This window comes from Cantharellus anzutake (genome assembly GCF_015039405.1).
Source record: "Cantharellus anzutake strain C23 chromosome Unknown EI90scaffold_24, whole genome shotgun sequence".
Lineage (NCBI taxonomy): Eukaryota > Fungi > Basidiomycota > Agaricomycetes > Cantharellales > Hydnaceae > Cantharellus > Cantharellus anzutake.
Genome location: NW_024066974.1, coordinates 852523 through 866786, shown reverse-complemented (window position 1 = coordinate 866786; position 14264 = coordinate 852523). Strand labels below are relative to the sequence as shown.

At 48.1% G+C, this 14264-nt stretch overlaps 5 protein-coding genes across 5 annotated transcripts; 3 read left to right on the top strand and 2 right to left on the bottom strand.

The window, feature by feature from the left end:
• The first annotated feature begins 4225 nt into the window (after positions 1-4225).
• On the top strand, positions 4226-6870 carry EI90DRAFT_3058723 (Alpha/Beta hydrolase protein). Its single transcript, XM_039060390.1, has 9 exons — positions 4226-4349; positions 4411-4605; positions 4687-4873; positions 4928-5048; positions 5136-5485; positions 5644-5850; positions 5959-6090; positions 6219-6332; positions 6449-6870. Exons 2-9 carry the CDS (start codon positions 4519-4521, stop codon positions 6592-6594), a joined length of 1344 nt encoding a protein of 447 aa, XP_038915965.1. The 5' UTR covers positions 4226-4349; positions 4411-4518; the 3' UTR covers positions 6595-6870.
• Positions 6871-7696: 826 nt separating this feature from the next.
• Positions 7697-8609, top strand: EI90DRAFT_3058715 (uncharacterized protein; the record flags this gene model as incomplete). Its single annotated transcript, XM_039060389.1, has 4 exons — positions 7697-7919; positions 7998-8183; positions 8243-8453; positions 8490-8609. Coding segments are annotated over 2 exons (167 nt in total), but the record flags the coding sequence as incomplete, so codon positions are not given.
• On the top strand, positions 8501-9237 carry EI90DRAFT_3123892 (Carboxylesterase; the record flags this gene model as incomplete). Its single annotated transcript, XM_039063652.1, has 3 exons — positions 8501-8570; positions 8637-8757; positions 8826-9237. 3 exons carry the CDS (start codon positions 8501-8503, stop codon positions 9235-9237), a joined length of 603 nt encoding a protein of 200 aa, XP_038915963.1.
• A 2408-nt stretch (positions 9238-11645) lies between these two features.
• On the bottom strand, positions 11646-11966 carry EI90DRAFT_2920919 (uncharacterized protein; the record flags this gene model as incomplete). The annotated part of the gene is made up of 1 exon (XM_039054762.1): positions 11646-11966. A coding segment is annotated over one exon (321 nt), but the record flags the coding sequence as incomplete, so codon positions are not given.
• A 1549-nt stretch (positions 11967-13515) lies between these two features.
• Positions 13516-13951, bottom strand: EI90DRAFT_3123890 (uncharacterized protein; the record flags this gene model as incomplete). The annotated part of the gene is made up of 2 exons (XM_039063651.1): positions 13516-13692; positions 13787-13951. 2 exons carry the CDS (start codon positions 13949-13951, stop codon positions 13516-13518), a joined length of 342 nt encoding a protein of 113 aa, XP_038915961.1.
• Positions 13952-14264: the final 313 nt, after the last annotated feature.

The following is a 14264-nucleotide window of genomic DNA, read 5'->3' as shown; positions in this document are numbered from 1 at the left end:
TAAGGTTAATCCCTTACAATATGCAAAGTCCTAACAGACTCTGAGGAGACGAAAATCGCATTGCACTGGTGCCCAGGCCATCTTGGAATTCCGGGGAACGAGAGAGCCGACCAGCTAGCAAAAGAAGGCGCACGACTTAGACCAGCCCGACCCAACTTTAAATCACTCTCATACATAGAGAGCCTGTGCAGGAGAGAGATGGCCGAAACATGGACTCACCGATGGACGAACACACCGAACCCCCCGAGATCGGGCTTCTACGCAGCGAACCAACTCGCACCGAAGCTTAGACCCACCAAACGGTTCAGAAAACCCGACAGAAAAACCTTCAGCCACGTAATCCAGTTCCGAACAGGACATGCTCACATTGGCGAGTATTACCACCGATTCGGAATCACAACGGAGAATAGAGCATGTCAATGCGGTAAATCAACACAAACGAGGGCCCACATTCTGACGGAGTGCCCCCAGACAAGTAGACACAGATACCTACTAGGACGCGGAAACCAGATGAAATTCCACATCCTCATGGGCAAGATGAAAGGCATAGAAAGGCTTGCCAATTTCATCAAAAAGTCCAAGACAGGCGACAAACCGACGACAACAAACACACCGCGAGGACCGCCATCGCCTGACCGACTCACAGGATAGATGAAGCAGAACAGAACTTGCAGGGGACAGACGGAACCTCTTCATTTTTTCCATTTCTTATTTTTATTTTTTATCACCACGACAATACCTATGGACACCACAGAACCCGAGGATCATTGACACCCGAATACACCAACCAGAATACCACCATGTATAGATACTAGAAAGGTTGCTTCGCAACCATGACCTTGCTTGCAGATCAGCAAATATTTGCAATGTTGCTCATCATGGGTTGCGACCAGACTCGTACCCAGTCTGGGTTGCGACGGAGTTCACCAAATTTACTCATGTCAGTTCAAGAAATTATTCTTGAGGTTAAGGATGCAATACTACCAAGCAAACATATGAGTTGAATCAAGAATCGGGTCTGTTCTTGGAAAACTATCAAAGATTGTTGGAATACGAGTCACATGATGAAACTGAACCGGAATATCCGGGAATATTCTATGGGTTACTAGGTGCCTGCGTAAGCGCTGGGCATAGAAGAGCCTGGAATATTGTTGAGAAGTATAAATATGGGTGCTGAAGCACCGTGTGTATTTTAGTTATATTTCTTTCTATATCACATCTGGGTTGCGAGTGAACTGCTGAAGCGGGTTGCCATATTTGGAACGCCGCGTTTACAACAAAGATGTAGAACTACCAAGCGAACATATCAAGAATAGGACTCTTCTTGTGAACATGTAAGTGACCATCTTGAGTTGAATCAAGGATGGGTTTGTTCACACAACACCGGACTTTTTGTGAACTCATCATGGCTTTCACTCTGTTACCCACCACCCTGCCTTCTTATCAGGTTGGATGGTGGTAATTAAAGTCAGGCCAGTGGTTTAGGAGTGGTTCCAAGTTTTGGGTCTACCAACTGCAAGGACAAACAATCAGCCATGTCATAATTGACCTGGTGCCACCTCTGATTGGAGCATTGACACCATTCAGTGTGTATGTGGTGCTTTCACGTAGCTCAGGCATTAAGACTGTCGCGAGACTTCGATGAATCGTTGTCCATGCGGCCTGTGTGCAAAGCCTTGAATGCACTAAATGCCACCGGAGAACTTCAGTCAGTTAAAGGTATGATGATGGTGATGACAACCATGGCATGACACAATTCATTGAATAGTCACATGCTATTGGAAATCACATGAGAAGTAAAAGTAATATAAACACATTTTTCCCACGCAATTGTGGGTTTGGAAGTGACCTTGCAAGCAAGGTAATTCCCCCCATGTACGCTCCAGTGGGATAGCCGCACTGCCACGTCATCACGAGGCCGCGGGGTATTAAGATAGATTTATCATCATCATCATGACGACTGTTCCTACGTAGCCTTATCCGCGTCATCCACTCCAACCAAAGCCCATTGACGCGATCCTCGGAGAATAGAGAACAGATTCTTCTTTATCACGCTCGATTCGTTGTATGAATGTCTGTCTCTGTTCTCCAATCCATATCCAATTGCCCAAGTCCTCCCGTCCCCAACCCACACACCCCCACCCGCACCTACAAAGAACAGCTTTCCCCACGCCCGTCAAACCTTCTCAATATAACCCTCGCCTTCGTACCTAACAAGTTGCCTATAATCCACTTCTTGCGCGTTCATCCCAGCACGCACGTACACACGCACCCACAACGAACACGTCCCCAGGCCCGTCGATCCTCCTCAACACACTCACTTTAACCCTCACTTTCCCTCCCGAAATGGGTCACGTTCGGAACGACCCTAGTGTCCCGCCTATAAAAAGGTGGGAAGGTAGAGGCTCGAGATTGTGAACGCTGGAGAGAGACCATGGTTGTGAATGCGTCGAGCGCTGACGTTCATCGCTGATTTCTTGAGGGTGAGTGTTCCGTCAACTTTGAGCTCCAAGCAGTTTGTGTTTTGGCGTTCCGATGTCCCATCATGAGTCATAGGTCGACTATTCACATTTTATCATCACCTCCGTATAGTCCACGTTAACTGGTCCTTTCATTTCCCAATTCGGCGACTGACGCTGGTCCCTTTGACATGACAATTGCCACATTTCTCCGACGATCGATCGCCAGATGTGAAACTACGATCGGGTTGGGAGGGAGTAAAGAGATTAGGTCATTGGAGAGTCTTGGACCTTCTGATCGTTAGGTGAGTAAACAAAAAAAATTGCCGATCTCACGTCTTGTTCTTAAGAACTCATCTCGCTCAAACCTTTCTGGGATTCATACTTAATTTCGCACTCTAAAGCCATGATGCCAAGTAGATCTTCTCGCGCGACTGTACCTCCACGAAACTATCGAAGCGCGAGATATAATCCTACTTTCCCAACCGATTAATATACAAACGATGGTCGGGACGCTACGAGCAGCATTTATGACAGAAGCCCTATGGTTCACCTGAGTGGGAGGGCTGAAGGCAAGAGGGCTACTTTGCCGGATGAGAAAGATGTGGCGATGGAAGTTCGGTTTGCAGCTGCATGTATGGGGTTATTGATCAAGACGGGCCATACGAGGGTGGCTTTAATTGTTCATCTCTCTCCTTTGATGGTAAGTTATTTTTCAGACGAAGAATGGTGGCCGTCGGGACGGATGCTAGCTCAGATATCATAGTTTCAGCTGCTGATGAACTCATCATGTCCACAGTCAAGCGTGGATAATGTTTGGCAAGTGGTAGCTCAACAGGGTAGGACGTGGATCGCGCCGGAAGTGTGCAATGAGCATACCTTTGGGCCAACGAGTGTCATGCGTTGAGAAACAAGCAGGAGCTTGGTAGCGTGTCCTCCTTTCCGCCTGAATGAGCGTAGTTTGGTCGTTATCATATCGGAGGACCAACCTTTGTGTGGGATTCAGGACGCGCAAGTATCAGCCTCTGCTTCACAGTCTGTCTGTCAGTTCCCGGGTTGGCAAGCACCAGCGCTGCTCATCATGGCTTTGGTCCGAAGGCTCTATCCAAAACATCGTATCTTGAACGCTGTTGTCTGAAGCCGTTAGCGACAAATTGAACGCTTTATCCGTCGTTGCTCAACAATAGTAGCGGGGCACATGACAATTGGCTGGAAGAGCCTCGGTTAAATGGATGCCAAGGCACTTAGTCCAAATTTGGACCCGGCCCACAAGAACCTAATTCAGTTTGGCTTTCGGCCCTGCGGTGCCCAAGCCACCGAGTTCGGATGGAGTTGGATACTCTTAGTCTAGTGAAATTGGATATATGATTACCACAAGTGGCTTTTCTGGTCTTGCTTTCACCTGCATCTCGATCCTCGCTTTGTCAGAGAAGGGAAAACTGGGACCACACAGCCAGCTTGAGGCCAGCTTACGTTTCGCGCTTGCCAGCGAGCTCAACAAGCCACATCACTTAGGCACTGGCTATGGTGACTGCCAACGCACCAATGAGAAACCTTGTCGTGGTGTTGTCCTTGTGTTGTTTAGCGTTTTCACTATCGCTCATCAGTCATCCTTCTTCGTATGCAGGCACGCGGTGGCCGTTCCTCGCATCTTCTCATTGGAGGCGCGACGCTGCACGCCCCACCAACTGGACCGGACCCCAGGTTCAACTAGCTCAAGGTCTCGTCACAGGTGTTAGCGTGCCCCAATTCCGCCAGGATTATTTCCTGGGGATTCCCTATGCTCAGCCTCCATTGGGTGAGCTGAGGTTTTCTCAGCCTCGACCACCGAAAGTGAATCCGAGTCACAGAATAGACGCCACCGCTTACGGAAAAGCGTGTTTGCAACCCGTTAGCCCTTTTTTCCCCTCGTTTTCTTCCCCAAACTCTTGCGAATAATTCCGTTCTTTAGCTTTTCGGGGGTCTGACGGGCTTGACAACCTCTGACTTGTCAGAAGATTGTCTTTTCATCAATATCATCCGGCCTTCAAACCTGCCCCGCGGTACGAAACTTCCAGTGATGGTTTGGATTCATGGAGGGGCTTTTTACTTTGGTGCTTCACAACTGTTCAACGGCTCGGCGATCGTCGCCCAAAGCGTTCTCTTGGTAGTTACTTCCTTCCAGCATCTCAACCCCCCCCCATCTTCTGATATTGAACATTGTTGTGACAATATCTCGAACATTCAGAACGAACCTGTCATCTACGTTTCCCTCAATTATCGTCTAAACGCCTTTGGGTTCCTTGGCGCACCTGAACTGGCAAGCGACCCTACGACCGGAACGCTCAATGCTGGTTTACATGATATGATCGGTGCATTGAAATGGGTGCAGGAGAACATTGGTGCTTTTGGAGGGAACAAGAACCGAGTGATAGGTAATGAATTCCGATCGATTCGCGGTTACAATAATCTGAATTTGGTCTGTCAAGTGTTTGGTGAGTCGGCAGGTGCGATTGCGATTGGGACTCTCCTCGTTGCTGGAGGAGGACATTATGTGAAACATCACAACTTATTCCATGGTGCCATCATGGAGAGCGGGGCTCCAGCAGGGTAAATTTGTAATCATCCATACCTTTGCTTCCTTTCTCCCCGATTTCCAAGTCCCTTGTCTGATTATCATTCCATTTCCATCGCTAGTCTCCCCGTTCCCACTGTATCCGATCTCGTACCCTGGACAAATATCTTCACTACTGCAGCAGGCTGTCTTCCTTCCAATCCCTCCATCATATCATGCCTTCGTTCGAAACCGTCCGAGGTGCTTTACCAAGCTTCGCTCGTAACGTTAAGCGCGACGACGGGCCTCGCACTCGTTTATAATCGAGTTGTGGACGGATTCTTTTTCCAGGAAGGGAAACGTGCGGCGGAAGAAGTAAGAAAGGGGAATGTAGCGGATGTGCCTATCATCACGGGGTGCAATCTCGACGAAGGAACGTTATTCGTACCACACACGTTTAACACTGCGGACGAAATAGTGAATTTTTTCAGAGGTTCGTGCATGTGTGTTCCTTGACCATTTCTCTCCGCGGCGGGAGAAAAAAAAAAAAACCAAATTGCAACGTCTCATCCTCTATAGTCTGCATATGGCTTACTTACACATTCATTTCCGGCTTTTTGGTTTTGTGCTTGTTCCATTGCGGGGCTGCAGTAGGATTATTATACGTTGGAAACCTTAGCGTAGCGACCCCAGAACAAACGAAGCTCTTCAAAGGCCTTCTGGAGTTGTACCCCGATATTGCTGCGATCGGAAGTCCCTACGAGCCTGTCGGGGTGAGTAAAGACGATCGGTTCTTCGGGTCGAATAATCAGTATAAGAGAGCTGCGAGTTTGCTTGGGGATATTGTCTTTCATAGTGGTGCGTACCTATCTACTCCGTGTCTGATCGAATGGGGGGGTGGAACATAATCAATGCTTACCAATGGAGTTCATTTCTTATTTGATGCGGGGGAATCATATCATTCAGGTCGACGCGCATTGTTGGATGCGTATGTTGAACACTTTGGTTTCCACCCGGCATGGACATACCTTTATACCCAAGTGACTCCAGATACACCAGCGTACCAAGGTGTCTATCACGGAAGTGAGCTCCCGGCTGGTGAGTTTGCAGTTCAACCCCCCCTCTTACCCTTCATCGCTGCCATAGCAGGTTTCTGATTAATTTTCACATGCCCCCCCTTCACTTTGAACTTTGCATCAATATCGGGCGGGTGGGCTATAAATCAGTATTTGGACTGTATGCTATACAGAATACAACCTCGGATCTGGGCAAAACGTCGTTAGTTATGATCAGCGCCTGGGTCACCTTTGCGAATTCTCTCGATCCTAACCGCCCTTCCTGTAAGCACGCCCCTCGGTTCCCACTTCTTCACTTCTGTTTTTTTTCTTACAAAGTTTGTTTTCTGACTCATTGTTCGTTTGTGTTTTGGTATGTTTGCGTGGCGGGCTCTTTCAAGTGCTGCCATTTTGGCCTAGGTACGGATGGGAACGTAACATGTTACGAATTGGGAATGGGCACTTCGATCTCATTAGGGATAATTTTCGAAAGGAAGGGATAGAGTTCTTGCAGAGGAAAGAGTTCACGGATGTGTTTAACTTTTGAGGCTCAGGTTGTTATAACTGGTCTCCTCGCTGATGAGTTTTGAGGAGACCAAGACCTGGTTGTGGGGGGGGTGGCCTAATCTGGATTTGGACTCAGGCACTCCCCGTTTCTTGGGCAAGGTTGCGTGAATGCGCTGCGCTTAGTTTATAACCGATGGATAGTTTTCTTTTCATTGGGGTTTTTTTTTTTAGTTCCACATTGCTGGAACTAAGGTTGAGTATATTCTTGCCGTTGACACCGTATCTAGCGCCTGATACGCTAGGTAGTCACATTTAGATATTACTATTGGGACTGAACGTCTATATTCCAAACAATGTATGCGTTGGGATCATGACGTGACATACGGAAGGACTCCTCGACCGTTCGATGACACCAATGGCATCCGTTCGATGTTTTCTAGCTAGAACCCGACCCGCCACAAATGTTCATCGTATCCATATGTATCAGCCGTACACGTGAACTTCCCCCATATTGTGTTGTGCAGACGTACCGCAACGACGGACCAGGAGTGCGAGCAAGACACAGAGGAGGCTGAGTAGGAGATAGGATAAGATGTAGATTGACGATGGGAAGAGGACAGGAGACGCGACAGGAAGCGTAGACGGCATCACAACTTATACAGACGACACACCCTGAAGACACAACAGGAAGTTCTTGTCCTATATGGACATATCACTTCCGATATAGTTTGGTCTTGCTTAGTACACCGTAGTTTCATCTAATGGATGGCTGCAGTGCATTACCACGAGGCCGGCTGCGCAAGGAGTGCGTTCTTACATGTTGTCGAACTCAGACTCGTGACATAGAACGATGAGTCATGGAAGACGTATTCTGAACTCTAGTGGGAGCCCAACTTCCAAAACGCTGAGATCCAAATTCCTAAGAATGGGGACCGCTGGACAACAGAGAGTCACATAAGGGAATGAGACAGCAGAGAGCCTTGGTGCTTACATAATATGTAAGCAATGGAGCCTCACTCCTCGGAATCCCGCAGTCCGATCCTATTCACCAATAAATTTTCGCCGCGGGTTCCGCGTCCGTATCGGCAATCTGACTAATCACACCACGCTAGGGTCACAGTCCGCAATGACTTCTGTGTCCCCTTTTGCTTCGTCGGGGAGAGCTCCGGTCACAGCACCAGCGAAAAGCGCAGACGCTTAGTATACGCCACCCTTTAACACAGAATGCTATCCACTGATACGCAGTGGCCTCTACTAGCGACATCACCTCAGGACTAGCTATGGGGACTACTAAGACAGCGATGAGAAACGCTCTCCTCGTAATTTCCTCACTGTGCTATTCTGTTTTTTTCACTACCACTCGTCAGTTGTTCCTCCTTGTACGCTGGTGCGCGTCACTGACTGCGCGATGTCCCATCTCCTGCCAACTTGGCCGGACCTCAGGTTTAACTAGCTCAAGGCCTTGTCACCGGTCTCAGTGCGCCTCAATTCGGTCAGGATTATGTTCTATGCTCGGCTTCCACGGGAAAATTGAGTTTTGCAAAGCCCCGACCACTGAAACCGAATCCTGGCCAAGTCACAAGGTGGACGCCACCAAGTACGGAAAAGCATGTTTTCAACCGCCCTGATGCGCGTCCCTTGTTCTCGTAGCGATTTTCCTTCCATTTTTGCGGATGATTCGTTTTTAGTTCGTCCCGGGCTTGACTTTTTGGATCTATGGAGGGAGTTTTCTTTACGGTGCATCGCAACTATATACTGGCTCGGCGATCGTTGGGCATACGAGTACTTCCTTCCGGCATCTCAGCCCCATTTTCTGACATAAATATGACGCTATTGTCACAATATTCAGAACGAATCTATCATCTACATTACCGTCTAAACGCCTTTGGTTTCCTTGGTGCCCCTGAACACATGCCGTCGGAACGCTCAATGCTCGCTTACACGATATGATCAGTGCACTGAAATGGGAGCAAGAGAATATCGGAGCTTTTGGAGGAAACAAGGATCGAGTGACTGGTAAGTTCCTTCCTGATCGATTTGAAAATGACCAATGTGAAGTTTGAAATTTCGACCTGTCACAAGTATTTGGTGAATCGGCAGGCGCGATTGGGATTGGGACTCTCCTTGTTGCTGGAGGCGGACAATTTGTGAAACAGCACAATCTATTCCATGGTGCCATCATGGAGAGCGGAGCTCCAGCAAGGTAAATTGTGTTACACCCGTCGGTTCCTTTGCTTCCCTAGTCCCTGGTTTGATCATTGTATTCCCCAGTCTCACTATTCCCACTGTATCCGATCTCCTACCCTCGATAGATATCTTTGCCACAGTAGCAGGCTGTCTTCCAGGCTCCAGTTCCTCGATGATATCATGCCTTCGTTCAAAACCTTCTGAATCACTTTACCAAGCATCACTCGTAACATTAAATGCAAGCGACGCGCTCCCTTTCAACCGAGTTGTGGATGGGTTCTTTTTCAAGAAGGGGGAACGTGCCGCAGGAGAGGTGAGAAGGGGTAACGTGGCAACTGTGCCTATCATCACGGGATGCAATCTCGACGAAGGGACGTTCTTCGTACCCCACACATTCAATAGGGACGTTCACGGCACTCACAACTCGGGCAAAACTACTGTACTAACACGACCAACAACCGGTCACGCGTCACACGAAGGTCTTGGATTGAATTAAGAATCAACACAACTGAATTGATTGGGTGCCTCCGGCAATTCCCGGAGGCCGTGGTAACCGGTTGTTGGTCGTGTGAGTACAGTAAGTCACAAGAATGCCAAAACTCACCACTCTTGTGTGACAGTTTTCAGAGACTTTTGAGTAAGTTTTGAGTGCAGCAAAAGGGCATTCACAGCGACAGGTTCAAAACACTGTCATAATGGACCCTCTGAATCAACGCACAAGTGGGGGTCGGCAAATGAAGGGAGTGGTCCGAGAAAATAAAAATTGCACGTGATTTCGAAATATGGCCACTGTGCCCACCTGAAAGCCACTCCATTTAACCACACAACTTCTACTAAGTATTATATAATTATTGCCCGATAATAATATTAAAATGCATGTGGTATGGGAACTTACTTTGAAACAAGTTTATACATAACTACAGTATGTTGGAAATTCACAACCTTTTCTCATGCATCAGTGGGATTCTCAAAAATCTGACTGACCAAAACCTGCATTCACCCCCATAACGCAATCACTGTACCCATGTGACCAACTACCAGTGCATCCCAAGCATGACACAAAATTTCTGCCAGGTGATGAACCGGGAGCTCATTTTGATGCGTGACAACCCAACCAGCAGGCGCGTGACCTTGACTGTGGGAGCATGATCCAAAAGGAAACCAACATGCTGATGGTCACGTTTGGTAGCCAGAATAAATGTGATTAATTTGAAAATGAGTTTCCCTTTAAAATTTCTTTGCACCTAAGTTTTGCTCTTGCGCAACATATCTGCTCTTATACAGATGAGCCCATCCTGTACAGCAGTATCCCAAATGCACTTATCGGATCCTACTTTCCCAGACACACCCTGTCCGTCGCTGGGTTTCTCCAGTTCAAACTCCCGTCATCCAAACAAATTTATCTGCATCTCCCAGTAATTCCGGCACCCTTGATGATATCACCACGCTCCCTTCCTCTAGCCTCAGCTTGGATCTTGGCTGTGGAATGCGAGCGAGGCGGACACACAATTTGGAGGAGATGAAGATTTTTCACTTCTAATATAAATATGACTAAAAAGGGCATTTGAAATATAGTTGCATAGCCACTGAGCCGCCACCCAGAAATTTGCATGACATGGGCTGTTCAACTGCACCCCCAGCGTGACGCGTGACATGACTGTCATTTCGGCCGGACCAGGAGGCCAGCATGACGCATGACCGGTAGTTGGTCACGTGGGTACAGTAGGCTAACTCTGTGCAATGTATGTCTATACTCATGTAAAGACTGCACATAAAAATATCCAAATGTCGCTAGGATACTCCCTGGAAGTTTGGGGCTGTCACATGCAGTAATCAAAGAGCTATGTGTTACAGGCCTCATGGGGCTAAGGCACAAGAGATGTGGACAAGGTCAGAAGCAAGGGCTCAGATCACAAGGAAACAAGACAAGAGAGACAAGGGCTAGATGCTGAGATCAATTGAGGCGAGTAACCTGTGTTGATCAGCTGAGGGTAACCTTAGCTGATCAACAGTCTATATATACATCGAGAGTTACAGTTTGGACTAGGCTGAATGCAAAGTGTATCGGTTTTGAACAAGTCCGACATGTGAGTCCATTAAGTCCATTGGTGTTATGCTAACCATAACATTATCTTCTGTTAGACACGGGTCCGGGGTCGGCACCGGGGGTTGCCGTTGCAGGCTGATATAGGCTGCAATGGCCATGATGCCATGAACAAGGCCCAAGGGTAGGGCATTTGGCCTCAGCAACTCTAAAGGAGCGCTGTGCCCCCTAGCTGTCTCTTGGCCCTCATTTCAGACTCACTGGGGTTGCCTTGCTGGGGTCAGGACTTGGGGAGTCATGGTCAAATCGATATTAGAGCTAAAGTATTATAATGTATCATACAGGGTATATATAGGAAGATGAAATGAATGGAAGCGGACCTGGGCTGAAGGCCGAAGGGTCCGGAAGCAAAAGGGAACAAAGAGCGGGGTTGGCCACACAGCAGCTGGCAATGACTGAGGGTCAAAACAAACAATAACAGATAAATATGCGAAGGAGTGTAGGGCTGTGATAGCGGCAATGGTATCGTAGCGGCACCAGACTCGGAGTTGGGTGTGGGAACGATAGTGACCCAATGAGGGCCAAGCAGGTGGAGTAGGAGGAGTTGTGCTGGGCACAGTGCCAGAGGCAGACTTGGGGTGGGAAGGCTGGTGTGGCTGGAGGGGAGTCGGCCAGGTGCAGGGGAGCCTAGGGGCAAGCAGGGGGGTGAGCAGGGGGTCCTCAAGGAGAATAGGGATGAGGGTCGGGGCTCACGCTCATGCTTGTGCAGTGGGACGGGCTCAGGCGGCATCGGGACAGGTGGCTAACGGGCCGGAATGCATGGCTGTGACATCTTCCCTCTTTTCAAAATGCCATGATTATCATTTCGTGATAGATTCAGTGATTTTGTCACAGTCAATTGGGTGGGAAAGATGCCCAGAGCGTGTTGTTGTCTGCATTGGTAGTGTGTAAGAATCCAGGTGGCACATCAGCTGTGGGAGCAGAGGGGCAGGAGCTAAGACATCTACTGGCTGTACACGAACAGCTTTGGTGTCCAGAAAAAGTTTTGCTGGTCTTGGCAGTTTTGAATGTCGGTGGTGAAAAGTTTCTAGCATCTTGTTATACCTATCTGGGATGTTGGAAAGTAATAGCCAGGATGTTTCATATGCAGGTTTATCTGATTGTTCCACCAAGTACTCAAATCATCAGCCAGTTTTGCAGACGTCTAGGATCCTTTTGATATTCAAAGGGTTGTTGCCAAACAGCACCAGACCGGGATCTGCAGCAGGGTGATCGATTTTGAGGCAGTTTTGGAACACTGCTGGGTCGATGTAAGGCTCAAGAAGGTTGACATTGAAAACCAGGTGCAGGCACAAGAACGAGGGCAGGAGTTCCACATGATATGCATTTTTTCCTATCTCATGGATCACCCTGAAAGGTCTGATCCTTTGATAATCCAACTTCACTGAAGGATGATTGCTCTGAATGTTTTGATGCAGCACCATAACCAATTCACCAGGCTTGAAGCAGGGAGCCAAGGATCGCTTCCGATTGTACTGTTTCTTTGCCACCTCTTGTGCTAATTCCAGCTCTGCTTGAAGTTCATCCCAAATAGAATTCATGTGTGAAATAAAATTGCTTGCTGCAGGGTTGCGGATTTGAGTCAGTACTGAAGTGAAGGTTGGATGAAAGCTGTAATTCACAAAGAAAGGGGATACCTGCATAGACTCATGGCAGGAGTTGTTGTACTGAAACTCGGTGATTCCAAGGAAGTCAACCCAATCGTCCTGTTGATACGAGCAATAAACCTGCAGAAACTGTTCCAATATCGGGTTGACCTGCTCAGTTTGCCCATCAGTTTGTGGATGATACACAGTGGATAGATCTAAGTGCACTCGTAACTGTGATGTCAGGGCCTTCCAGAACTCGGAGACAAAGACCGGTCCCCAGTCGGACATGATTGAAGATGGGAAGCCATGAATTTTGAAGACATTTGCCACAAACAATTGTGCTAGACCAGGCACATCCAGATATTTATGAGTAGGGATGAAATGAGCTTGCTTGGTTAATCAATCCACTACTACCAGGATCGAGTCGAAGGAGTGTGATGTTAATAGGTCTGTAATGAAATCCATTGAAATCTCCTCCCAGTTCCTTTTCAGGATTTTCAATGGTCTCAGTTCTCCATAGGGGGCATGGTGGCTTGGTTTCATTTGTTGACAAATGTCGCAAGAACGTACATATTTCCGGATGTCTCGGGTGAGGTCTGGCCAGTTATAATCTCAATGGATCAAAGCCAATGTTTTGCCATGACTGTCAGAGACCTGGTCGAGACGAAGGAGTGTCTCTGTGGCGGAGGGCTTCGGCCTCAGCAACTTGTGCCAGGAGCGCTGTGCCAAGTAACACGTCCATGCCCTAACTTACTAAACTGGCAACCAGAACTGAAGGGGGTAAACTCTAGTCGATTTTATTACTGAAGTGTAACCTATGTACAAATTGAGTATATATAGTTACAGCGAGGGCGGGTCCGCAAATGGCAGAGCGGAGCTAACGGGGTTAGACATTAGCTGATTGAATATTACCGATGAGTCGGGTTATGGGGTTAACGGAAAGGCAGGCGATAACCCAGAAATGGAAAGGAGGGATAGGCCCAAAGGTGGGCTTTGCAGGGCAAGCAAATGTATTGTCCAGTGGAGGCAGGAGTGCGCTAGCAGATGTCAGAGCTGTCTGGAAGCCTTCGGGGCTCCGTACTTAGGGAGGCATAGGTAATAAATTGAAAGGAGGGGGTGGTGACCATCGAGGGGTACCGAGGGGATTGCGGAATATGGGAGCTCCGAGGTTAGTGAAGAAGGAGCGGAAGTGGACCGGAGGGATCGGAGGGATCGGAAGTCGATGGCCAGGGATGGATATGACAATGACCTGAATGTCCTGCCAGCAGACTATTGTGTCGTTCAAATAAAATATGGCTTCATAGACTAGGTGGCACATAAGCCTTTTCTCGACAGAATGGAACCTCTCCTACTAATTTCCAATCCTTGTGCCCATTCTCTACAGCTTCCTTCCAGGTGTCATCTTTGGACAAGGCCTCCTTTAGCACATTGTAGGTTATGGGAATGTCCTTCATCAGTCCAGAGGATGGGGGTATGGGTACAGACTGGGTGAATGATTTAGAGTTGATAGTAGGCATGGCAATGACTGGCTCTGGCTTGAGCCATAACCTTTCTGTGTGTGATAGCGACAATAAGGTCTGAAGATTAACGTCCTTCACTGGGTCTCCCTCAACTGGGATGAAGTCAGGGCAACATGAGGGGGGATCTGCTGGATTTTCCTTCCTGGGGGCATAGGAAAGTTTGAAATTAAACTCTGAGAGTTCTAGAGACCACCTGGCTTGTCAGCGATTAAGTTGTTGTAAAGTCATGAAATATTCAAGGTTCTTGTGGTCCGTGATAACAGAAACTGGCTCCTCCATTCCTGCTAACCATGGCCTGAATTCCCTGAAT